Genomic DNA, 24,780 nt, shown 5'->3' with positions numbered 1-24,780 from the left:
ACGACGGTAAGAGAGAGAGAGAGAGAGAGAATTACAGGCAGCTGCTCTGCGTTTATGTTCGCGTGTTTTCGCTTAACTCCATTAAACTATTATTTATATTGTCAAGCCGGATCTCGCCTCCTTTCCCATTAACCCCCTTACAGACATGTTCTTGGAATGATTTGTATGATTGACCCTCACAGATTCTAGATATTGTTTTTTGAGATCTATATACTGCTCACACTCAAGAGTGTTTTCAAATTATTATCTCACAATTCACCATGTTTTTGTAATTTCCCTTAAACAACACCTAAATAGTAGTTCGACCTGCATTTGCCTTTGAAATTTGCTGGAGATTACAGATTAGGCCTTGGATTAAACTCGGTTAAAGTCTTCTACAGTTCAAATTGAGGGAATGATGGGATTGTGTTGAAGCTGTTTACTGGCGCGCACACACACACACACGCTCTAATCTGTGGCTTTTGAACCGAGGCAGTGACCAAGATTGAATCTGTGGTAAAGCCAAATGTTTTTTTATATGGGCTTATCTCTCCTAAATTATTGACTTAACACCGGATAATTTAGTGCACACAGAGAAGAATGAAGAATTTAACAATTATTCCCAATGTTCTGTACAAGTGAATTGGTTCATTAGCATTTTGGCTGAAAAGATGTTATACTTTGACCAAAGAAAAGTAATGCTTTTATTATAAGAAAAACAATGAGATGAAAACAAGATCTTTAGTGTCAATAATGGTCCTTTCCTATTACGGTTGCCAAATGTCCTGTATTAGCTGAGATGTCCCGTGTTATGGCCGAAATGTGCAAATTTTCCTGAATTTTGCAGCAAAACATATACAGATGATCCAAAATTTTGTGACCACCTGCCTAATATGCTGTTGGCCCTCCGCATGCCGCCAAAACAGCTCCAACCCACAGATGCACGGACTCTACACAACCCCTGAAGTTGTCCTGTGGTATCTGGCACCAAGACATTAGCGGCAGATCCTTCAAGTCCTGTAAGTTGCAAGGTGGAGCCGCCCTGGATAGGAATTTTTGGTCCAGCATATCCCACAGATGCTCAATCAGATTGAGATCTGGGGAATTCAGAGGCCAGGGCAACACTTTTAAATCTTCATCATGTTCCTCAAACCATTCACAAACAATGTGTGCAGTGTGGCAGGGTGCATTATCCTGCTGAAAGAGGCCACTTCCATCAGGGAATACCATTGCCATGAAGGGGTGTACCTGGTCTGCAACGATGATTAAGTGAATGGCCAGAAACTGGGTTTCTGACCAGAATATTGCCCAGAGCATCACACTCCCTCCACTGGCTTGTCATCTTCCCACAGTGCATCCTGGTACCATCACTTCCCCAGGTAAACTGCACACATGTACACAGTCATCCATGTAAAATAGGCCTCGATGGACCAGGCGACCTTCTTCCACTGCTCCAAGGTCCGGTTCTGAAGTTTGTGTGCCCATTGTTGCCACTTTCGATGGTGAACAAGGGTAATCATGGGCACTCTGACTGGTCTGTGGCTACGCAGCCCTATATTTGTGGTTTGTCCCTCAACGGACCACTGTCGGTAGGTCCTCAACACTGCTGACAGGGAGTACCCCACAAGCCTTGCAGTCTTCTGGCCAAAACAATTTGGCCCTTGTCAAAGTCACTCAGGTCTTTAATTCTGCCCATTTCTCCTGCATTCAACACGTTGACCATATGAACTGATTGTTCGGTTACCATCTTAGCTACCCAGACCTTGACATGTGGCCTTGTTAGGAGACGATCAACGTTATCGCTTCATCTGTGAGTGGTCATAATATTTTCTCTCATAAGTGTAAAGAATTTGTTTATAAGCAGGAGTCAGTGTTTTCCTCAAATTTGAGTGATGATACAGGAAACAGTTCTTTCAAATTAAACTAACATCTTCCAGGCAACTGGGGGTCCTCCCCAAATCCACCTCCCCTATGTAAAGGGGATTCCACATTGGAGTTTATGGAGAAAAGTGCCAGCATTGTCCCACACACTTTGACCTTCATTTAAGTGTTGTAACAGAGCTCGACCCCATTGCCACTGATTACCAGACAATTTGCTTATATGTTGTAAGTCTTTTACCTTGTGCAACCCTGCGTCCACATGCGTGGACATTGTATTTTGGATCCGTGCCTCTAGTAAGAAAAGTTTTTTTGAAACCTGATTGAGTGTAAAGTGTAGAATCTCTAGTTTAGTTTGATATGGCGTTTGCATGTCAGCATGCTGATAAATGTCCACATTTGTGAATTTTGGGACATTGTTCCCTCAAAAGTAAAAAAAAAAAAACATGCCATTTTGAATAACTTTCAGCTTTAACACCTCTGTGGGTCATTTTGCTGCATTTAAATATTAATTGTCATTTTATTTTGTAATCACTGTACAATACTGTGAATATACTTTCTATATTCACTGTGCATTTTCACACTGACAATCAATGGGTTCATCCAAATGCTGAACATTTTTGCTTTCAGAGGAGTTTGGATGCAAATAAGGTGGATTTCTAACTGTTCTGAGACCAATGCAGACAGACAGCACACTAGCTGTCAAGTCATTCACTATATAGGGAGCAAGGGAGCAGAGGTGGGAGCAAGTCACACATGTTCAAGTCACAAGCACGTCTCAACCATCAAGTCAAGTCTCAAGTGCAGTGCAGACAAATCAAGTAAGTCAAGTCAGAAACTCCAAAGTTTCAGGCTCCTGATGAAGTTTGGATCACTCAACATGTCTGGGAGACATAGGACAAAGATAATCAGTAAATAGATTCAGAATTTATCATGTATCATTTTATTTTAATATGGTTGGCAGTGATTGGATGATGCTGGACATTGCTTAGAATTAATTATGCTACTTTCTGATGTACTGTAACGTCTCAAAAACACGAATAACCAACTCTCCTGGAAACAAACAATTGAGGAAAAAAAAAAATCTGACTTTCTATAGCTTGGTATTATAAAAAATTTCACAACGTTGTCAAGCTGTCCACATATGTGGACATACATTTTTAAGAAAACGATTTGATCTTGATTATTTTTTTTGCTTGTTTATTATATCAAAAAGTTAAATGGAAAACGTACACAGCAATGACGTTCGCGTCTCAGGAGGTTAAGTATCAGGTCCAGTATCAGTGGATTTCGAACACATTTTTGCCTCACTAAGTATATCTTTTTGAATACAAAGCAATAAGAAATATTTAAATAAGAGTAACCGCATAAAATGTCCCCTCCATGATGATATCTGCAACTCATGTAGTGTAGAGGGCAAAGTGGCAATTGATGCTCACGTTGAGTGTTGCGTTGACGCTGCATTGCAAGCCTTTTGGAAGACACTTAATGCTATCAGTGTGTGTGTGATTATATTTCTTGACATTTCTAACACTCCAGATTCTCTTTAAAAGCATGCAGTTGCTAATAGATTGTCTCTGGCATTAAATGAAGATTAGGGCTGTCCATTTAACACGTAAATTTTGTGCCATATGTACATAGACAAATAAAAATACAGAATGCAAACAGAGCGCTTCAAATTCATCAATTCAGCCCTATACTGAAGATATAATTATCCATAATAATATTAACATAATATGGCACTTTGTTTAATGTGTACCAGTTAAACCATGTATACATTTACATTTAATAACGTGGTGTCAATCGTTCAACTTACAAAAAACCATTATTGAGCTAGTACATAAAATCTGTGTTCTTGCTTGGGTTTGTTACAATAAAGATTTCTATTACATTGCTTTCTGGAATACTCAATTCTGATTGGTCAATCGTGCCATCAAGCAACCTGATATTTCTGAATAGCAGCCGCATACTCTGGGATAAAGTATTTCACCAGTGATTCGGGTATTACCTACCTCTAATTTCACTCTGTGATTTTTTTCAAGCAAGCAAATAAATAATTTCAACTCAATATTTCAGGTCATTTATTAACTTTTTTGGCAAGTAGTCTTGTAATAACTGGAATAATGAGCAGCCATTTTCACGATATACTGTAAACACCTTACAGAACAGAAACTGAACTGTTTCTGGAAGCTATGTGATTACAAGAGACTCAGATAATAATGTTATTTCAAGTCAAAGTATTTTTTAAATATCCATTTAATTATTTATTTCATAGGGACCCATGTAATAACATGGGATAATGTAGTCAGCCGGACATGATCACAAAATAAACCCTTTCAGTGTGATACAAGCCCCCTTTGGGATTCCCATCAGGGTCCTGACAACTATGTCAGAGTTTATTTTGCGATAATGATTGGTAGACTGTAGATAATTATTTACATAAAATAGCATTTCATACAAATGTTCACACATCTATGAAATAAATACATCTGGATATTTTTGATTGGCAGAAAAATATATAACAATACCATGGGCTTGAAAAACTTCTCTCTCTTCATGTGGTCCACAAATGCCATCATTACGCTCAGTTATGCCCGTTTATGAATGATCAGCCAAACTGCACTTAACACTCAAGAAACGCAAATGCATGTCCTGTTCCAGTCCAAAGATTGTGCATCTCATTATTAAACAATGGATATCTAAAAAAAAAAAAAAAAAAAGGACTGAAACTTTACACATATCCAATAAGTACAAACTGTAGTAGTGCAAATTGCTTTTTTTCCCCATTGGTGTACACCACACTCCCAAACTCCCCCCTAGAAAGTGAAAAAAAAATAAATAAATATTTGTACTAGAGCCACTATAGGAGGCATTACACTTCACAATATATAGTAGCCAAGTAATATGGGTGGACTTTATATTTAGGCATCAGTACATGAATGGGTTCCATCCACCATTCAGATCTTTACTCTTAAAGAGCAACATGCAGGTTGAATTTATAACTGAATTAATACTTTATATTGTCTGCAGAGGTGTTTTAAAAACACATATGTAGAAATTACTAATGAAATCTCATTTGATGTAGAGATTTTGATGAAAATGTGCTAGGCTCTGGAATACGCCTTTCCCGCTATCAACGCGTCATATGACGTAGGGCTGAGGCAAACAAAAGAGCTTCATGGTTAGCTCTCATTGTGGGTGTTGATGTAGTTAGAGCAGTAGTGAGAGACAGAAAGTTTTAGAGAAGCCATAATGGTAAATTATTGTGTTTGTGCTGGTTGCACGAATTCCAGCCTGTCAGGACATCGTGTCCATCATTTTCCTTCTAGAAAAAACAAGGCTTTTCGGTCTTGGGTGCGTTTTGTGCAGGTGAAGAGAGCAGACTTCACTGCCGCGTCTGTTACCACACACTCGGTCGTTTGTGGCGCACATTTCACTCCGGAGAATTATCGACCTGGAGATTTGTTGGAGTCTCAGATGGGATTTCGGAGTAAGGACCACGTGAGGCTGATTACTGATGCTTTTCCCTCGGTGCACTCGATGGAATCAAGTCCACCGTCAAAGTTTACACCGGATTTTGGCACGGGCTGGACTGGAGGACAAAGTGCTAACGTTAGCAGACATTCTGTGCAACGAAAACGAGGACTTAGCAGAGTAAATCTTACTTTTAATTATTTTAACTCTTAATTTGCTCATAATTATAGGCCTGTGGGCCATCATAGGCATGTTCGGCCACACCGGAGAACTCGGTTTCTTCATTCGCATCCATTGTAACCTGAGCTTGAACTTGACCAGACTCCTCAGCCCATCGTCACTTCCGGTTAGTGCTTTATAGACGCGGAAGTTATTTTATCACAATTTATCTCAAAATATCGTTAATGGCTAAATATAGATTACTCCAGTTCAGAAAATCTAGTTGTTTTATCATCAACATACACTATGCTATATAGGGGTGTCCAGCCTGCATGTTGCTCTTTAAGTGCACAAGGGGAACTGGCAGTGTCCATACCTCTTTAAACAGTGCCGGCTTGTCAAAATCGAACACTTAATTGCACTATTGCCCCTCCTCTCCCTCAGAAAACTTTCAGAAAGAGCTCATAAGTTGCATTGATGATGCCCCATGACAGCAGAGATCGGTGGTAGTTGAGCGTGGCTCCGCGGAACAACAGAATGATACTGCCCCCTCTTTCCCGCCACACAGTCATCAGCACCTGACCACAGGACACAAACTCGCCCCCTACCTGTGCCTGGGCTCGAGATTTAACTACGTTAAGTGGGTAGAACATGATGCCCAGTGCTGCCCCCAGTAGCCCGCCACAAACAAAGTCATTGACCATGTGACCCATCCGGGTTCGAGCCTCGGGCAGCTGTTGCTTAATTGGCCCACGAAGTCCAAAAAACATAACATTACTGGGCCCATTACGCATCAAAATTGGGACCAGCCCACGGTAGCACTCCTTAACACCATAGTCTTGCAGAAGTGTCCGGAAGGTGTGGGCGGTGTTATGGAAACGGCCGTTATGGCGGTGGTCCTGAAGGAGCGTTTGCACTCGTTCGAAAGGTGTGAGTGCGGCTTCCGCCATACCAGCCAGTGCGGCAGCGACGCTCCGTGTAACAAGCTCGGGCGAGCCACTACTGCGAGCATGTCGCAACAGCAATCTGGAAAAATCCTCGTAAAGGCCGAACATGATGGCCACTGTGGTGCTTTTCTGTAAAAGGGGAGGCAGAAGCCCACGGTACAAGTTTCGTAACCCCTCCCTTTGGAGCTGATGGACGGCTTCGGTCACGCGAACTCCGTGCAACTGCTGGCGAAAGAGAACTTTCTGAATGGGAAATGTTACAATGATGTTGGTGAAAGCAGCCAACGAGCCGCACACATAGTGCTTTCCTCGAGGCCCAGGCCCCGCCCCAAGGCCAGCCCCTAGTAGGGCATGTCCACTTTTACTCAATCTGCCCTGCTGTAGGGACGGGGCCTGATGTTGCCGGGACGAATCTGGGTCCATAGTAGTAATCACCCCCATAGGAAACTAAGCATCGGACTTGGCAGCAGAAGTTAAGTAAACACCCACCAACTGCATTTCAGCCTGTAAATAAAAGAATACAGTTACTACGAACCAGAATTATTCATTATTGTACATTTTTATTATAATTTAATACACTAAAACAAGGACAAATGCTCTTGATTGAACAGTTTTGTAAACCGAAAACATTGGATAATACAAACTAAAATCAATGGTTGAAATGAAATGATCAAAAACAAGAAAGAATGTTCTGACAAAAACAATTTTTATAAACCTGTTAAGAAAATGTTCTGGTCGTATTTTACCACAAATCAATACAAATAAAATATTAAATAGTCCCCCCATCAAGAAAATAAAGCTTTTTAATAATGATTTTTTTGCATTGTGACATTTTCAGGACACTTAAGCACATTTTACCCACAACTTTCATTACCGTAACACGTCCAAATTTTTTACTTTTACTATTTCCATTGTTTTCAATTATGATTCTCATTACAGAAACAGGCAAGCTTATTCTGTATTAGTCAAAAGAAAAAAAATATAATATTGTACAGTGATTTTAAACTTAAATTCAGCACAAATGTTAGGAAGTATCAATGGAGTACTACTATTACGTATAAATATTGATCTGTCAAAGTTAACGTCTGCGATTAATTAAAAAAGTATAATGTGCACATTTTTCTTGATCGCGATTAAGGCATTAATTCAGCATAGTGCATCTGGAAAGTATTCACAGCACTTCACTGTTTCCACATTTTGTTATGTTACAGCCTTATACCAAAATTGATTAAATTCATTATTTTTCTCAATTCTACAAACAATACCCCATAATGACAACGTGAAAGAAGTTTGTTTGAAATCTTTGCAAATTTATTACAAATAAAAAACAAAATAAATCACATGTACATAAGTATTCACAGCCTTTGCCATGACACTCAGAATTGAGCTCAGGTTCATACTGTTTCCACTGATCATCCTTGAGATGTTTCTACAACTTGATTGGAGTCCACCTGTGATAAATTCAGTTGATTGGACATGATTTGGAAAGGCACACACCTGTCTATATAAGGTCCCACAGTTAACAGTGCATGTCAGAGCACAAACCAAGCCATGAAGTCCAAGGAATTGTCTGTAGACCTCCGAGACAGAATTGTATTGAGGCACAGATCTGGGGAAGGTTACAGAAACATGTCTACAGCACTGAAGGTCCCAATGAGCACAGTGGCCTCCATCATCCATAAATGGAAGTTTGGAACCACCGGGACTCTTCCTAGAGCTGGCCGCCCGGCCAAACTGAGCGATCAGGGGAGAAGGGCCCTAGTCAGAGAGGTGACCAAGAACCTGATGGTCACTCTGTCAGAGCTCCAGCATTTCTCTGTGGAGAGAGGAGAACCTTCCAGAAGAACAACCATCTCTGCAGCACTCCAACAATCAGGCCTGTGTGGTAGAGTGACCAGACGGAAGCCACTCCTCAGTAAAAGGCACATGACAGCCCAACTGGAGTTTGCCAAAAGGCCCCTGAAGGACTCTCAGACCATGAAAAACTAAATGCTCTGGTCTGATGAAACAAAGATTGATCTCTTTGGCCTGAATGGCAAACGTTATGTCTGGAGGAAACCTCATCACCTGGCCAATACCATCCCTACAGTGAAGCATGGTGGTGGCAGCATCATGCTGTGGGGATGTTTTTCAGCGGCAGGAACTGGGAGACTAATCTAGATCGAGAAAAGATGAATGCAGCAATGTACAGAGACATCCTTGATGAAAACCTGCTCCAGAGCACTCTGGACCTCAGACTGGGGTGATGGTTCATCTTCCAACAGGACAATGACACTAAGCACACAGCCAAGATAACGAAGGAGTGGCTACGGGACAACTCTGTGAATGTCCTTGAGTGGCCCAGCCAGAGCCCAGACTTGAACCCGATTGAACATCTCTGGAGAGATCTGAAAATGGCTGTGCACCGACACTCCCCATCCAACCTGAAGGAGCTTAGAGGTCCTGCAAAGAAGAATGGGAGAAACTGCCCAAAAATTGGTGTGCCAAGCTTGTAGCATCATACACAAAAAGACTTGAGGCTGTAATTGGTGCCAAAGGTGCTTAAAGTATTGAGCAAAGGCTGTGAATACTTATGTACATGTCAATGTTTTTTTTTCTTCATTTTTTTATAAATTTGTAAAGATTTCAAAACAAACTTCTTTCACATTGTCATTATGGGGTGTTGTTTGTAGAATTTTGAGGAAAATAACTTAATTTAATCTATTTTGGAATAAGGCTGTAACATAACAAAATGTGGAAAAAGTGAAGCACTGTGAATACTTTCCGGATGCGTTGAAGCCCTGATGCGAATCATGAATGCAGCTTCACAATTGCTGTAGGAAAGCGGATAGCCACAGTCTGTCGGCAGATTAGCATAATATTGTGGAGGATGACATTGCATTCAATATGCAACCTATGGGGGGGGGACTAGTTCTTTCCCCAACCTCCTAGTTAGACTTCTTGAAACGTTTAATGTTACTTGAATTGGTGATATTTTAGATTCTGCCCCGCAACAGAAATCCCCTTAGTGCATTTCCATCTATATATTGTGGAAAGCTTTGTTTGGAAAAAGTTAAAGCATTATTATTACATATCGTTTAATTTTCTTTCCCAAGAACGAAATTAGTGCATTTTGACAGGAAAAGTAGTATATGTGGAGTCAGCAATTCCAAAATCTGCAATTAACTATTAAACATTTTAATTAACTGACAGCACTAATAAACACTTTGCATAAAATACAAATGTATTTAAATTGTATTGACGTTATGAGTAATGCCTGTTACATTGAACTAATGTAACAATGTATACAAATCTTAATGGGCTTAATTTACTAGGCTAGTTGCAAAATATTTCTTAGCTTTTGGAGTAAAACAGGACTGAGACATTTTATTGACAGGTTTAGTGAGAATCACCCATTTATCGAGCACACAATTTAATGAGAGATGCAAGTACAGCAACTGAAAACAAAAATACAGATGTGACCTCTGGCCACAAGGTAGCTTAATACTTATTATACATGTAGATTAGACTTATTTTACATGTTTACATCTAAACTCTGGCAATTTTCTGTAGGTTCATAAACTGACTTGTTAATTATTTGGCTAAAAAAAAAGGAACCAAAATATATACATTTAAAATACTACATGTCCATAAGATAAGAAATCAAAACAAAAGAAATGTATTAAAAATTAAACAAATGCAAAACTAAAATATTCTTGCAACAAATATAAGGATCTTCATTTAGAGGATTTTGAAGATCTTGCATGCGCCTATAAGTAGACAATCCAAACCAAACACGTTTCATTGGCCAGTGCAGGTTTCAGGTGAGTCTAATCTTTTGAAACTATTATGCGTCACTAAACTGCTGAGATAAGACATGTTACCTAACCAAAGATCAAGTGTCCCAGACAGTGCAAGGGCATGAGTGAATTACTCATTTTCGAAATCAACATTTCCATATTACCCCAATAGAACCTTTATATTGTTCTTTCCTAGGACGTTTTAAAGGGGGAAATGTATGTTCCAGATTTGAGCTACAGCAGCTGGAAAGATTGTCAGTAAATGACTTAAATGCATGTCTGTTCCTCACATAAGGCATATAGACCACTTCTTTGGTGCTTTTATTGTCCTTTATATAGTCTGACATCCACTGGACTCTGCAACACTTTTCCATGCAATAGAAGTCATACATCAACGTCATACTCAACTTTTGCTTTTTGTTTTCCACAGGATATCCAGAGGAGAAGTTGTTATACGGGTTTGCAATGACATGAAATTGAGTAAATGTTGAATTAACATTAAATGGACAAACTAACCCTTTAAAAGTAGCCATTCTATACCTGGGTCAATGACGTAACACTGTTTTGTGTGAAATTAAAATAAAAAAAAATAAAAAATGTAAACCGCTTATGATGTACACATTTTCAATAAGTCAGTCTATATTTTTTTCTGAAGCTTATAAAGTCAAAAATGTCAGGGAGTAACAAACCACACAGCTGATTATTAGATGACGATAATTATTATTTCTTTAAAAAAAAAAAAAATAATAATAATAATTCTCTTTTAAAATACAATATAATTTTAAATGTAATATTTGAAAAACTTTTGTCCACTAAATCAAAGTCTTTTTTCCATATATTTTTAGATGTATAAGATTTTTTTTCTCTCTCCAATTTGGAATACCAATGCACTCTAAGTGGGCTTTCACACTGGGCATGTGTAACACGCACAAGAAGAGTCACAATTAGGGATGCACCGAAATGAAAATTCTGGGCCGAAACCAAAAATCCAGGATGCACTTGGCCGAAAACTGAAACCGAAATTGTTACCTATTTAAAAAAAAATAAATAAATGTTGTGTATAATTGTATTCATTTTATACTTTTTCATTAATTTCATGAATTTAATTAATCTGAATTGAAAAACTACAAACCAATAAAATAAAATCACACTTTTATTGAAAGTAGCACAACAAAATTGGACAAAAAATATATTAAAACTATATTAAATATTATTCTTCTTTCAGTTCTGTAAAAATCTAATTTTACAGATTTTATTAACAATTATCCAAATAATGTAAAGTTTTAGAAAACTATTATATGCACAACAACAGTCAAGTAATGAACTTAGCTAGCATCTTTCAAAAAGTTTAAATATGCAACAGAAATTTTAATTAAAACAACAGGCAGAACACAGAATGGCAGAGGGCCTCTATTCCACTGATCTATATATATCTATAATATATAATTATATATATATAGATCAGTGCTCTATTCTGTTTATGTAAACGTATGTACACTTTAAGTGAAAATGATTGTGCAAAACAGCAGTAATTGAACTAAATCCAACCTCAACAGTAAACGACAGATGTATCCTCAAGTGAAGAACAAGTGTAATGTAATTGCTATACACATCAAATTGGACCGCTTTCTATTTAAGTACAAGTGACAGGTTTCTCTTCAAGAACAAAAGTTGCTAAACTCTCTGACAGTCTCTCCTGTCAGAAAGCTCATCAAGAACATGAGATGCTGCACTGAACACTCTCACTCTCTGTGCTGGTGCTTGGGCAGATAATACATGTGCGCAATCCGCGCAAGCAAAGGAAAGCGGTCTTTGTTTATGCGCCCGTAGTCAAGGGGATTGTCGCTTCTGGCGTAGTTCAGATAAATACGTCTCAAGTTGTGGTGTAGCTGCGCTAGTTGTGACATTTTCCTGTAGAATCACTTGCTGTATTCTGTATATATATATATATATATATATATATATATATATATATATATATATATATATATATATATATATATATCTTGAATGTTCTGCTGAATAAAACACTGCAGATCGCAAATTTGATGTCCTTATCAGAAACTTTGAAGAATTTCCACACCGCTGACATGATCGGCCTTTGTTTGGTAGCGCCATGATAAGGGCTACATCGATCCAGATTGAAATCGGAGCACTGAGGGGCGGGGCGAGGAGGTATATATTTTCGGCTCATATTTTCGGCCTTTTTTCTCTTTCGGCCGAAAACCGAAAGTGCCGAAAGTGCCATTTTCGGCCAAAAATTTTCGGCGGCCGAAATTTCGGTGCATCCCTAGTCACAATGTCGGGTAAAACTGCTTTATTGGCAGAATGGCAAAAGTACACAGGGGCAAATCCAGACAAGCGTAGTCAAGGGGAGCGTAAGGTCGAAGCCGGGAAATCAGAATATGGCAAAAGGGGCAAATCCAAAGAAGCGTAATACAGGGAAGCGTAAGGTCGAAGCAGGAAGATCAGAAATATAACAAAGACAAGACAAGCGAGTAGTTTAAACAGGGGAAGCTAGCGAAACACTAGAGCTGGCAAAGTGAAGGGGAAACTAAACAATAACCAACAAACGTGGGGAGAGAGGGCAGAGTATATATAGAGGAAATGAACCGTGCAGGTGAAACTAATACTCTGGTGATTGGGAGCGAGCGTGAGAGCTAGAGGGGGCGGGGTGAACTTGAGGATCAGAGTTCGTTACAGCATGTTTGCTGCGGTCCGTTTCACAGTGTGATTGTTCCCAGTGTCCCCCGCTGGGTTGGTCTAGTTTCACACTCACTTGATTCTATTGAACCCCGGTCCATTTGCATTCATCTTATATCATCACAAACACACATGGTGAACACAACGAGACTCATCATACTTTTAGTTTTTTTTTGGTGCCATTATGCACAGCAGAGTGAAGGACAACCGTTTATATGTGCGCTTCATGGCGTAACTCATCAGATGTCCAGGGGAAGGCGGATTGCTGCTGCTCGCAAAAGACTGATTGAGCTGATTGCAAGGAATTAATTTGCATCTTTGTTTACACTGCACGCTTACTCACGCTCGTGTCCAAGGTGAAGTTATCGCCACTTGTCATCTCCCGTTATACCCTATATTTATAACATGTAATAGTATATAATTTTTGTAAGGTATATAGGTAGACAGACAGTATTTATAGTGTTGATTGTACTTGTATGTCAATGTGGTGTCATTACTTTTTTTGGGACTTTCAGGAATGTGTGGATCCTCGTGTGCTGTCGAAACTAATAATGTCGTCATCGGCTAAAACGCATGGGCAGGTTACTTTACTTCCTGAATGAGTGCGCGCCAGAGTCTGAGTTGCTTTCACATTCACGCGACTCGTGCTACAGTTCCATTGCAACCAAACTCAGACCACCTCCTACAGGTAGTCTCGGGTTCGGTACCACAGTGCTCTCCCTGGTCCGCATGACATTTTCATGTGAACCGTGCTCTGTTTCGAACTAAACTGCCAGTGTGAAAGCACCCCAAATGGTGGTGTAGTGACTTGCTTCAATGCGGGTAGCGGTGGACGAATCCCAGTTGCCTCAAGTGTCTGAGACCATCAATCCACGCATCTCATCACGTGGCATGTTGAGTGCGTTACCGCGGAGACCTTGTGGAGGCTTCACATTTTTCTCCACAGCATCCACGCACAACTCACCACATGCCCCACCGAGAGCGAGAACCACACATAGCGACCACGTGGAGGTTAACCCAACGTGACTCTACCCACCCTAGCAACCTGGCAAATATGGTTGCTTAGGAGACCTGGCTGCAGTCACTCAGCAAACATGTATTCAAACTTGCGACTCCAGGGGTGGTAGTCAGCGTCTTTACTTGCTGAGGTGCCCCCAATATTGAATATTAACAATATAATAAAGATCATTTTGTTGATGATGTCAAATTTATCAATATCTTGAATATGATAATGATTCTAAGGTGGTTTAATTTGGCCATTAAGTTTCATAAAGAGCGCATCATTAGACTAATTTCACAATCCTTCAGGGCTGCACAATTAATCAAAATAACAGGAGAATTGGCGAGTTGGTCAAAAGCTGTGATTTAAAGACAAATAAACACAGTCTGTGTGCGATTCAGAACAAATCATTGATGCGCTGAACAGTGTGCACGCGCATGGCGGCGCTCTCAGATCCGTTCACGTGCATTGTGAAATCAAAGTTATGCAGGTTAAAGCATTCGTGCAATTCCATACATTAGTAACAGTTACTTACAACTTTGTATACAAATCTACAAACGTGGCACAGAAGAGCAAGAGATTATAGTGTTTCAGGAAATGCGGAACATTGCAAACGGTCAAATACTCGCTGTCAAAAGGGCAGTGGTGGCTCAGCGGTTAAGGCTCTGGGTTACTGACCAGAAGGTCAGGGGTTCAAGCCCCAACACCACCAAGACACCACTGTTGGGCCCTTGAGCCTATCTGCTCCAGGGGTGCCGTATCATGGCTGACCCTGCACTCTGACACATATCCCAGCAAAGCTGGGATATGTGAAAAATAAATAATTTCACCATGTACACTCACCTAAAGGATTATTAGGAACACCTGTTCAATTTCTCATTAATGCAATTATCTAAATCAACCAATCACATGGCAGTTGCTTCAATGCATTTAGGGGTGTGGTCCTGGTCAAGACAATCTCCTGAACTCCAAACTGAATGTCAGAATGGGAAAGAAAGGTGATTTAAGCAATTTTGAGCGTGGCATGGTTGTTGGTGCCAGACGGGCCGGTCTGAGTATTTCACAATCTGCTCAGTTACTGGGATTTTCACGCATAACCATTTCTAGGGTTTACAAAGAATGGTGTGAAAAGGGAAAAACATCCAGTATGCGGCAGTCCTGTGGGCGAAAATGCCTTGTTGATGCTAGAGGTCAGAGCAGAATGGGCCGACTGATTCAAGCTGATAGAAGAGCAACTTTGCCTGAAATAACCACTCGTTACATCCTATTATTGGGTACGAGGAAATAACTTGATCCCTTACGTAGAATGTAATATGCTGCTTTTAAAAAGGTATAAATCACAGGGCATATTGTGCTTGCATAACATTGTATTAGTTCAGCTGAGTGTTTTTTGGTATCAACCCCTCTTTGTGTCATTTTATTGTTTGTGTCTGCATTTAACAGTGTTCCAGTAGTATCAAAAAAACGAAGAAAGCTGCCTCAATGGCATGTGTGAACTGTGAATATAATGACGTGCGTATAGTCAGTCTCTCAGTTTCAGTGATGAAGCAGATTTTAATCTCTTTAGTTAGATTACTTCAGCATTCTAACAGTTTATGTAGATCATTAACTAGTCAGTAACCATGATCTTGGAAGCCGGTCTGATATAAATTGGGCTTTAATAAATTTGCAATATTGACTGCGGAATGTTGTTGTGATGACGTATGACATCACAACTAGCCCAGTTTGCTGACTCCCACTTCAAAACTCGTTCCAGTGCTGGTGCACTGGACCTCATTTAAGTTTAAAAATCCCATTATAAAAACCATCGGAAAATCCAGAGGGAACCCATGCAGAATCCACTTTTGGATTTTTGACTACAACCTGAACATCTTTATTTTGAGTAACCCTGAGAAAAAAGAAAAAAATAATAATAATAATAATAATACACTGGCGGCCAAAAGTTTGTAATGTATAGATTTTGCTGGTTCGGAAGGAAATTGGTAATTTAATTCACCAAAGTGACATTCAACTGAACACAAAGTATATTCACACATCACTGATGTAAAAAAAACAGCATCATCACTATTTGAAAAAAGTCATTTTTGATCAAATCTAGACAGGCCCCATTTCCAGCAGCACTCACTCAACACCTTATCCTTGAGTAATCATGCTAAATTGATCATTTGGTACTAGAAAAATCACTTGCCATTATATCAAACATGGCAGAAAGCTATTTGGTTAGTTAAATTAAGCTTAACGTTGTCTGTGTTAGTTTTTGAGTTGCCACAGTATGTAATAGACTGGCACATCTTAAGGTCAATAATGACAAAAAAGAAACTCTTCAGTCAATCATTGTTTTGAGGAATGAAGGCTTTACAATGCATGAAATTGCCAAAAACCTGAAGATTTCATACAAAAGGTGTACACTACAGTAAAAAAGTTTGGGAAATTTGCAGTCTTCCATTCAAGCGGCCTTTTATCGATAAAAATGGTGTGTGTGATGACGTCACACATAAAAAAAAAATTATATCGCAAAAGAAATCTTCCCTTAAGCCATTTCCATACAGAAATGTGTGTATATCGCCTCCCAGATGTTTTTTCCTCCAAAGTCTTGGTAAAATGGGAAGAGTATTGACACAATTCATTTAAATTACTGTGGAATAATTAAGGCTTCTCAACAACTTCTCTGGTGATGTAATGTGGAATAATGAAGGCCTCTTTTAAACTTCTTTTGTTGGGTAGCTGCAGCCCCCTGTTCTAAAGATGTTCTAAGGAATCTGTTTCTTGTCTCTCACGTTTCACACATAGTTCAAACATGTATGTCACCCCCATATAAGGTAAAGAACTATTTCAATGGTGGGGGTCCAGTGGAATGTGGTTTTTCTGGACCATAAAACCGAATGCTGAAACAATAAACTTTGAAGAAGGGATTTGATACCATTGAGTCTGAGCCGTATCGAGACGGGGATTGCAGATCAACAAATAAATTAAATACATTGGATGACAAAATTATCTAACAATTAGTCAGCTTACTGTCATTTTAATTTCACAAATGCAATCAGTAGACGGAATTGCAATAAAAAGGGAGCTCTTGCCCTTCTGATATTGCGTCTATCGCAGGTTGCCACCGGTTCTGACTCGAAAGTGAATCGTGTGAACCTGTTCAAGCTGGCAAACTGCACCAAGTAGTGGGGCAAACTTTCGGTCTTAGTAAAAGGACCATCCATCGATGTGTATATGTTAAAGAAAAACTGACGCTGTGTAATATGGGTTTAATTCCTGATATTCAATAGGCTATTTAGATCAATAATCTAATCTAAAGCATTGCCATCACAACTAAATTATGTCTCGCAACTTTTAATGACCAACTGAACTTGAATAATCTTAAATTATGCATAATGCAATTTACATTTTCTGAACAAGCTCAGCAAATGTGATCAGATGGTGGGATTGGTGGTGGCGTAGTGGACTAAAGCACATAACTGGCTGATGGTCGCTGGTTCGAACCCCACCGCCACCACCATTGTGTCCTTGAGCAAGACACTTAATCCAGGTTGCTCCGGGGGGATTGTCCCTGTAATAAGTGCACTGTAAGTCGCTTTGGATAAAAGCGTCTGCCAAATGCATAAATGTAAATGTAAATCTAAAGAGGGTAGATTTAAATGATATGAGATGAGATATGTGTTGGATGTAGAGATGCACCAATCGACCGGCAAGGGACCGGAATTAGCCGATTTTAAATATTAAAAATTTATAGGGCCATTTAACCACCCCGATTGAAGTGAGTAACCACGACAACACGAGGACCCTATAAGTATTGGGAATTCCAAATTGGGAGAAAAGGACGGCTCACCACTTATCAATAGCTCTAGGCATGCATGTTACATATGTAGCCATGAAATGTCCTTGATTTGATCTGACTTCATGTACTATTTCAGTCAACACCAGATCCTCTGAACACATACAGGTGAAACTCGAAAAATTAGAATATCGTGCAAAAGTTCATTAATTTCAGTAATTCAACTTAAAAGGTGAAACTAATATATTATATAGACTCATTACAAGCAAAGTAAGATATTTCAAGCCTTTATTTGATATAATTTTGATGATTATGGCTTACAGCTTATGAAAACCCCAAATTCAGAATCTCAGAAAATTAGAATATTGTGAAAAGGTTCAGTATTGTAGGCTCAAAGTGTCACACTCTAATCAGCTAAACACCTGCAAAGGGTTCCTGAGCCTTTAAATGGTCTCTCAGTCTGGTTCAGTTGAATTCACAATCATGGGGAAGACTGCTGACCTGACAGTTGTGCAGAAAACCATCATTGACACCCTCCACAAGGAGGGAAAGCCTCAAAATGTAATTGCAAAAGAAGTTGGATGTTCTCAAAGTGCTGTATCAAAGCACATTAATAGAAAGTTAAGTGGAAGGGAAAAGTGTGGAAGAAAAAGGTGCACAAGCAGCAGGGATGACCGTAGCCTGGAGAGAATTGTCAGGAAAAGGCCATTCAAATGTGTGGGGAGCTTCACAAGGAGTGGACTGAGGCTGGAGTTACTGCATCAAGAGCCACCACACACAGACGGGTCCTGGACATGGGCTTCAAATGTCAAACGTCTTACCTGGGCTAAAGAAAAAAAGAACTGGTCTGTTGCTCAGTGGTCCAAAGTCCTCTTTTCTGATGAGAGCAAATTTTGCATCTCATTTGGAAACCAAGGTCCCAGAGTCTGGAGGAAGAATGGAGAGGCACACAATCCAAGATGCTTGAAGTCCAGTGTGAAGTTTCCACAGTCTGTGTTGGTTTGGGGAGCCATGTCATCGGCTGGTGTTGGTCCACTGTGCTTTATTAAGTCCAGAGTCAACGCAGCCATCTACCGGGACATTTTAGAGCACTTCATGCTTCCTTCAGCAGACAAGCTTTATGGAGATGCTGACTTCATTTTCCAGCAGGACTTGGCACCTGCCCACACTGCCAAAAGTACCAAAACCTGGTTCAATGACCATGGTATTACTGTGCTTGATTGGCCAGCAAACTCGCCTGACCTGAACCCCATAGAGAATCTATGGGGCATTGCCAAGAGAAAGATGAGAGGCATGAGACCAAACAATGCAGAAGAGCTGAAGGCCGCTATTGAAGCATCTTGGTCTTCCATAACACCTCAGCAGTGCCACAGGCTGATAGCATCCATGCCACGCCGCATTGAGGCAGTAATTAATGCAAAAGGGGCCCAAACCAAGTACTGAGTACATATGCATGATTATACTTTTCAGAGGGCCGACATTTCTGTATTTAAAATCCTTTTTTTTATTGATTTCGTGTAATATTCTAATTTTCTGAGATTCTGAATTTGGGGTTTTCATAAGCTGTAAGCCATAATCATAAAAATTATATCAAATAAAGGCTTGAAATATCTTACTTTGCTTGTAATGAGTCTATATAATATATTAGTTTCACCTTTTAAGTTGAATTACTGAAATTAATGAACTTTTGCACGATATTCTAATTTTTCGAGTTTCACCTGTACACACGTAAACTGCATGCACACTGTTCACAAACTTGTGTCATATGAAGATGAGTTTGATTTTGAATCCATATATATTTTATTTTACACTACATGTACTGCATACAGCTAACAAGCTACTGCTAACACTAGTGGCAAAAACAGTGCTTAGACAAATACATAAATACCATCAATATACGAGTTTTAAAAACTCAGAAGCGGAAGTATATTTAATATTCATTTTATCTCTATATAAAAGTACATTAGACAAGGTGTGGTTCATTTTTGCTAGAGCATATCGCAACAACCCATGTTTTTCTGATCACATAGTATATCAACAATACTTAGAAATCAATTAAATACAAATATATATACTCTGTATTACCTACCATATGCTTTAAGAGCTTAAATGGCTTTTTACATCACTTAATTATGATCCCAAAAACACACAAATCGAGCTAATGCTACTCCAGTGACAGCTGAAGTTCATTACAACTCTTAATATTGCTAAGTATTTCAATTTGAGCAGTCAGAATTGATGTGTTTGTGATATATTACCTTCTCGTTGTGGTTCGGTGAAAGTGCCAGTATGCAGGGCTGATTTGGGTCAGAGAGGCGGTACCGAGTTCGACTCACTACGTCTCGAGTTTCTTCATTTATGGTTTATTGGCGGTTGGCAAACCCGCTTACAGGTGCATTACCGCCAACTACTGGACTGGAGTGTGGATCAGGCGATTAGCCGATTCAGAACCTCCCAATTCTTCTTCTTCTTCTTCTTCTTTACTGGCGGATTGCAAACAACTTTTAGGTGCATACCGCCACCTACTGTACTGGAGTGTGTATCATCATGTCACTTAATAATTAGTTAAATTCTATTCCACAACCTTGTGTCTTTTAAAAATTTAAATAGTGCCTCCCTGGTAATTCTTATATCCTCTCTCTCTCCTTCTGATCCCAGAATCCCTACCAGATTCCACTCCCGCCCTGTCTGCTGGACCTTATCTTTAAATACCCGTCTTTCCACCTCATTCAATGTACAGTACAATATTATGTGTTCAGCATCTTCTTTAACACCACAGTTCTCACATTTCTCACTTTGCCTTTTGCCCATTAAAAATAAAGTGCCATTTAGCCCTGTGTGATCCACCCTTAGCCTTGTCATTATAATTTCCTCTCTCCTGATTTTTTCCATGTCATTTTTAATACTGACAGATTTTTGTAATTTATAATATTTCCTTCCTTTCCTATCTTCTTCCCACCATTTCTGCCATATTTCAAGTCCTTTCCTCTTAACCACCGCTTTTCCTTCACCTTTCCCTAATGGAATTGTAACTGTTATTACCTTTAGTAATGCCTCTTTTGCCAGTTTATCTGCAATCTCATTCCCTTTTATCCCCTCATGTGCTGGTACCCAACAAAACTGAACATCTATACCACCCCAATGCAATCTTAACAAACTGTGATAGAGTTCTATTAGTAGATCTTCTCTGACCGATATCATTGACTGAATACTTTTTATGATAGCTAAAGAGTCTGTGCATATTACCACCCTGTCTGGTCTAACCTCTTCAACCCACTGTAATGCAATAATGACTGCTACTATTTCTGCTGTATATACAGATAACCGGTCAGTTAGTCTTTTGGATAATTTTATTTTAAAATCTGGAATATGAATACCAACTCCCACACATTCCTGTTTATTCTTGGCTCCGTCTGTATAAATCTTTAAATAATCAAAATAACTGTTTCTCATGTAATTGCTTGTATTAATTCCCACTTCCTCCATTCTCCATTCTCTTTTCTTTTCCATGATATTAACATCAATCTTTACTTCTGGGAAAAGCCATGGTGGTATATTACTTACTGGATTGGCCGTGGTGAAATCTAAGGTTTCCATTTCATATTCCCTCACTCTTTCTTCCCTTGTCCATCCAAACCCAAACCCCCGATATTTTGCATACTCCCAACATTCCTGAATTGTATCTTTGGTTGGGTTGTCATTCCCACTTCCTTTAAGTCTGATCCAATATGTCATCGCAAGTTTCTCTCTTCTTAACTCCAATGGTATCTCTTCTGCTTCTATTAGTATAGCATTAGTGGGGTTGTCTTAACAGCACCGATACATACACGTAATGCTCTGTACTGTAATCTTTTAATTTTTTCCAATGTTGTTTTTGCCGCTGCTCCATAAACTACACAACCATAATCAATTGCTGACCTCATGCATGCCCTATAGATGTTAATTAAAGACTGTCTATCTGCACCCCAGTCACATCCAGCCACAGCTCTCAGAAGATTTATAACTTTTTTGCATTTAGTTTCTAAATGCTTAATGTGTATTTTCCATGTACACCTATTATCAAACCATAGACCCAAATATTTGAATTCATTTACTTTCACCATTTGTTGTTCATATAATGTTAACTTGTCAGCATATTGCTTACGCATCTTTGTGATCATCATATAACAAGATTTGCTCGTCGACATCTTAAACCCCCACTTATATGACCACATCTCTACTTTATTAATTGCTTTCCTTATATTTCCTAATACATATGGCACATTCCTTCCTCTCATCCAAATGGCACCATCATCCGCATATAGTGCAGATTTGATACATCCATCAAAGTTTGAAAAATATCATTTATCATTATGTTAAATAGTATTGGACTAATTGCACTCCCCTGGGGAATACCATTATCTACATCCAATTCCATTGACATCTCCGATCCAACCTTAACTTTAATTTTCCTACCTGTTAAAAAGTCCATAATCCAATTATATAACCTTCCTCCAATACCCATTCTATTTAATTTAATAAGCAGTCCTTCCCTCCACATGGTATCAAATGCCTTTTCTATGTCAAAATACACTATTGTCATTAGTTCTTTCATTTTCAATGCCTTTTCCACATCATTACTTACTCTAACTAATGCATCTATTGTAGATCGTCCTTTCCGAAATCCACTTTGTATATTTGTCAGCAATCCTCTCTGTTCCAATATATGTGATAATCTGCGAACTATTATCCTCTCCATCCATTTACATAAATGTGATGTCAAAGCTATAGGCCTATAGTTGTCAGGGTTAGCTGGATCCTTACCAGGCTTATTAAATGGTAATATTACTGCACTTTTCCAACTATGCGGCAGTATTCCTTCCCTCCATATCTTATTAAAAGTCTTAATACTAATTTGGATGATTCAACTGGTATCTGCCGGAACATGGCATAACACAATTGATCTTGCCCAGGAGCTGTATATCCAGTGCCTATCAAAGCTATGTTGAGTTCCGACATTGTAAAATCCATATCTAGCGTTGACACCCCATCCTCCCTTTTCATCTTCACTTCCTTGTTCTCTCTAAGTGCAAGTTCTTTCTGCTGCTTATGGATTTCACTCAGGTGATTACAACTGTGTACTGCCACAAATACCCTACCTAACACTTCTGCCTTTTCTTTATCTGTCACTACCATCTTCTCTCTATCTATCAAAGCTGGGATTTTAACCGACGTCCTTTTTCCATTCATTCTCTTGAACATAGACCATATATCCCCTAACTCTACTCCTCTACCTATATTGGAACAGAATTCTCTCCAATTTCTCTTTTTGCTGTTTTTAATTATCCTACGTGCCACAGCCCTTTTCCTTTGATAATCTATAACATTCTCATGTACCAGATTCCTCTTTAATATTCTTAATGCCTTGTTTCGTTCTTTTACAGCTCTACTACATTCCTCGTTCCACCAAGGTACCACTTTGTTCCTTCCCTTTGTTGTTTTTTGTGGAATACTGGACTTTGCTGCATTAATAATGTGTTCTGTAATTTGCTTTGTGCATTCTTCTATGTTTCCATCTAATGTAACCCGATTGACTGACTTCTCACAACATGTCCTAAATTTTCCCCATTCTGCTTTCTCAAAACACCATCTGTTAATTGTAGTCCCTTCTTGAATACAAATGTTCAGTATTAACTGTCGTGAGAACTGGGAAATGATCACTTCCTATGGTCGATTCACCCTTAACATGCCAATCACATTTATTTACCAAACTTTCTGACACCAGTGTAATATCCAAGCACGATGTATTGCCCCTATTCACATCTATTCTTGTACCTTTTCCGTTATTAAGGCATACCAATAATCTTTCTTCCATAATTTCTTCAATTATTTCCCCATTATTATCTGTAATTTTACTACCCCATAGGCTGTTGTAGCATTAAAATCTCCACACCATATTTCTTTCCTGTATACATTCCCTGCCATTTCATTTATTCTGTCGATACTTAATTTTTTGCATGGGTTATAAAAATTAATCAGTTTAATATGTTCCTCTTTTTTTGGACTACAGATTTCTACCATTATACACTCCATATCCTCAGGACAAGGGAGTTTTCTATATGCCAACCCATCCTTCAGAAAGGTAGCACAACCTCCCCTGTTTGATTGTTAGGCCTATCATACCTTACAGAACTGAACCCTGGTATGACATAATCTAGTTGGGGTCGTAACCATGTTTCCTGTACGCATACCACATCTGGAACTACATCTAATTCATGAATATATTTTTTCAATTCTTGACCATTTGCTATTAGGCTTCTGGCATTCCACTGTAGTATATGGATTACCATAACTAGCGTTCTAACCCTCAGCTTGTGTATGTTCCCCATTTCCAGTTGCTGTCAGCATTTCATGTATCTGATCTGCTTTAACATCTCTTATATCAAGTAATCTTTCTGCTACCTCCACAATAGCCTTGATTCTGTCACTTTTCTTTTTAACTGTACTGCAACATTGATAGTGTGACAAATGAAGGCTACAAAGTTTACCTTCTTCACTACTAATGTATCATCATTAACTTCACACTTGTGATCACATTTAACCTGAGTTTGGACTGGCGTCTGCCTTTGTTCTTGATTATCTGATATTACTGTTTTTGAACAATTCCACTGGGGCTTTTATTTGATCCTGTTTCTCTCACTGTTTTTAATGCTTCTGCATAGGATACTTTACTTAGAATCTTAACCCTCTGGGCTTCTCTGGCTTCTCTTTGAACTTCACAACCACCAAATGCAGCACTATGCTCCCTCCACAGTTACAGCATTTCATTTTAGCATCCTTTTCACATTTACCATATTCATGTTGACCACTACATCTAGCACACCTTATTTTCCCTTTGCATTGCTGTGCTGTATGTCCCATTCTTTGACATTTGTAACATCGAATTGGTTTGGGAATGTACTCTCTCACTCTATATTTTATGTACCCCATTTGTACTGATTCAGGGAGAGTTTTCTCAAATTGTACTACCACGGATAGAGTTTCCTTTAGTGATCCATCTCGTTTACTTATAAGACGCAGTAGCTCCAGTCACTTTACCTC

At 39.1% G+C, this 24,780-nt stretch overlaps 1 protein-coding gene across 2 annotated transcripts; it reads right to left on the bottom strand.

The window, feature by feature from the left end:
* Positions 1-3,916: 3,916 nt before the first annotated feature.
* On the bottom strand, positions 3,917-20,054 carry LOC127659975 (mitochondrial nicotinamide adenine dinucleotide transporter SLC25A51-like). 2 transcript variants are annotated; one of them, XR_007972582.1, is made up of 3 exons: positions 19,959-20,054; positions 5,867-6,941; positions 3,917-4,673 (listed from the first exon to the last, which is right to left on the bottom strand). XR_007972582.1 is itself a non-coding variant. In XM_052149993.1 (2 exons), exon 2 carries the CDS (start codon positions 6,876-6,878, stop codon positions 5,931-5,933), a length of 948 nt encoding a protein of 315 aa, XP_052005953.1. In that variant the 5' UTR covers positions 6,879-6,941; positions 19,959-20,054; the 3' UTR covers positions 5,051-5,930. The 2 variants fall into 2 exon arrangements, 1 of the variants encoding a protein (XP_052005953.1); XM_052149993.1 differs by lacking the exon at positions 3,917-4,673 and having other exon boundaries at positions 5,051-6,941.
* Between the last annotated feature and the right edge of the window lie 4,726 nt (positions 20,055-24,780).

The sequence above is a fragment of the Xyrauchen texanus genome, chromosome 19 (genome assembly GCF_025860055.1).
Source record: "Xyrauchen texanus isolate HMW12.3.18 chromosome 19, RBS_HiC_50CHRs, whole genome shotgun sequence".
Classification (NCBI taxonomy): domain Eukaryota; kingdom Metazoa; phylum Chordata; class Actinopteri; order Cypriniformes; family Catostomidae; genus Xyrauchen; species Xyrauchen texanus.
Note: the sequence above shows the minus strand (reverse complement) of the source record. Positions and strands in the feature narration are given on the sequence as shown.

Bases quoted from the DNA above. Each gene is read 5' to 3' on its own strand.
- LOC127659975 (XM_052149993.1), bottom strand. From the start codon at position 6,878: ATGGGGGTGATTACTACTATGGACCCAGATTCGTCCCGGCAACATCAG.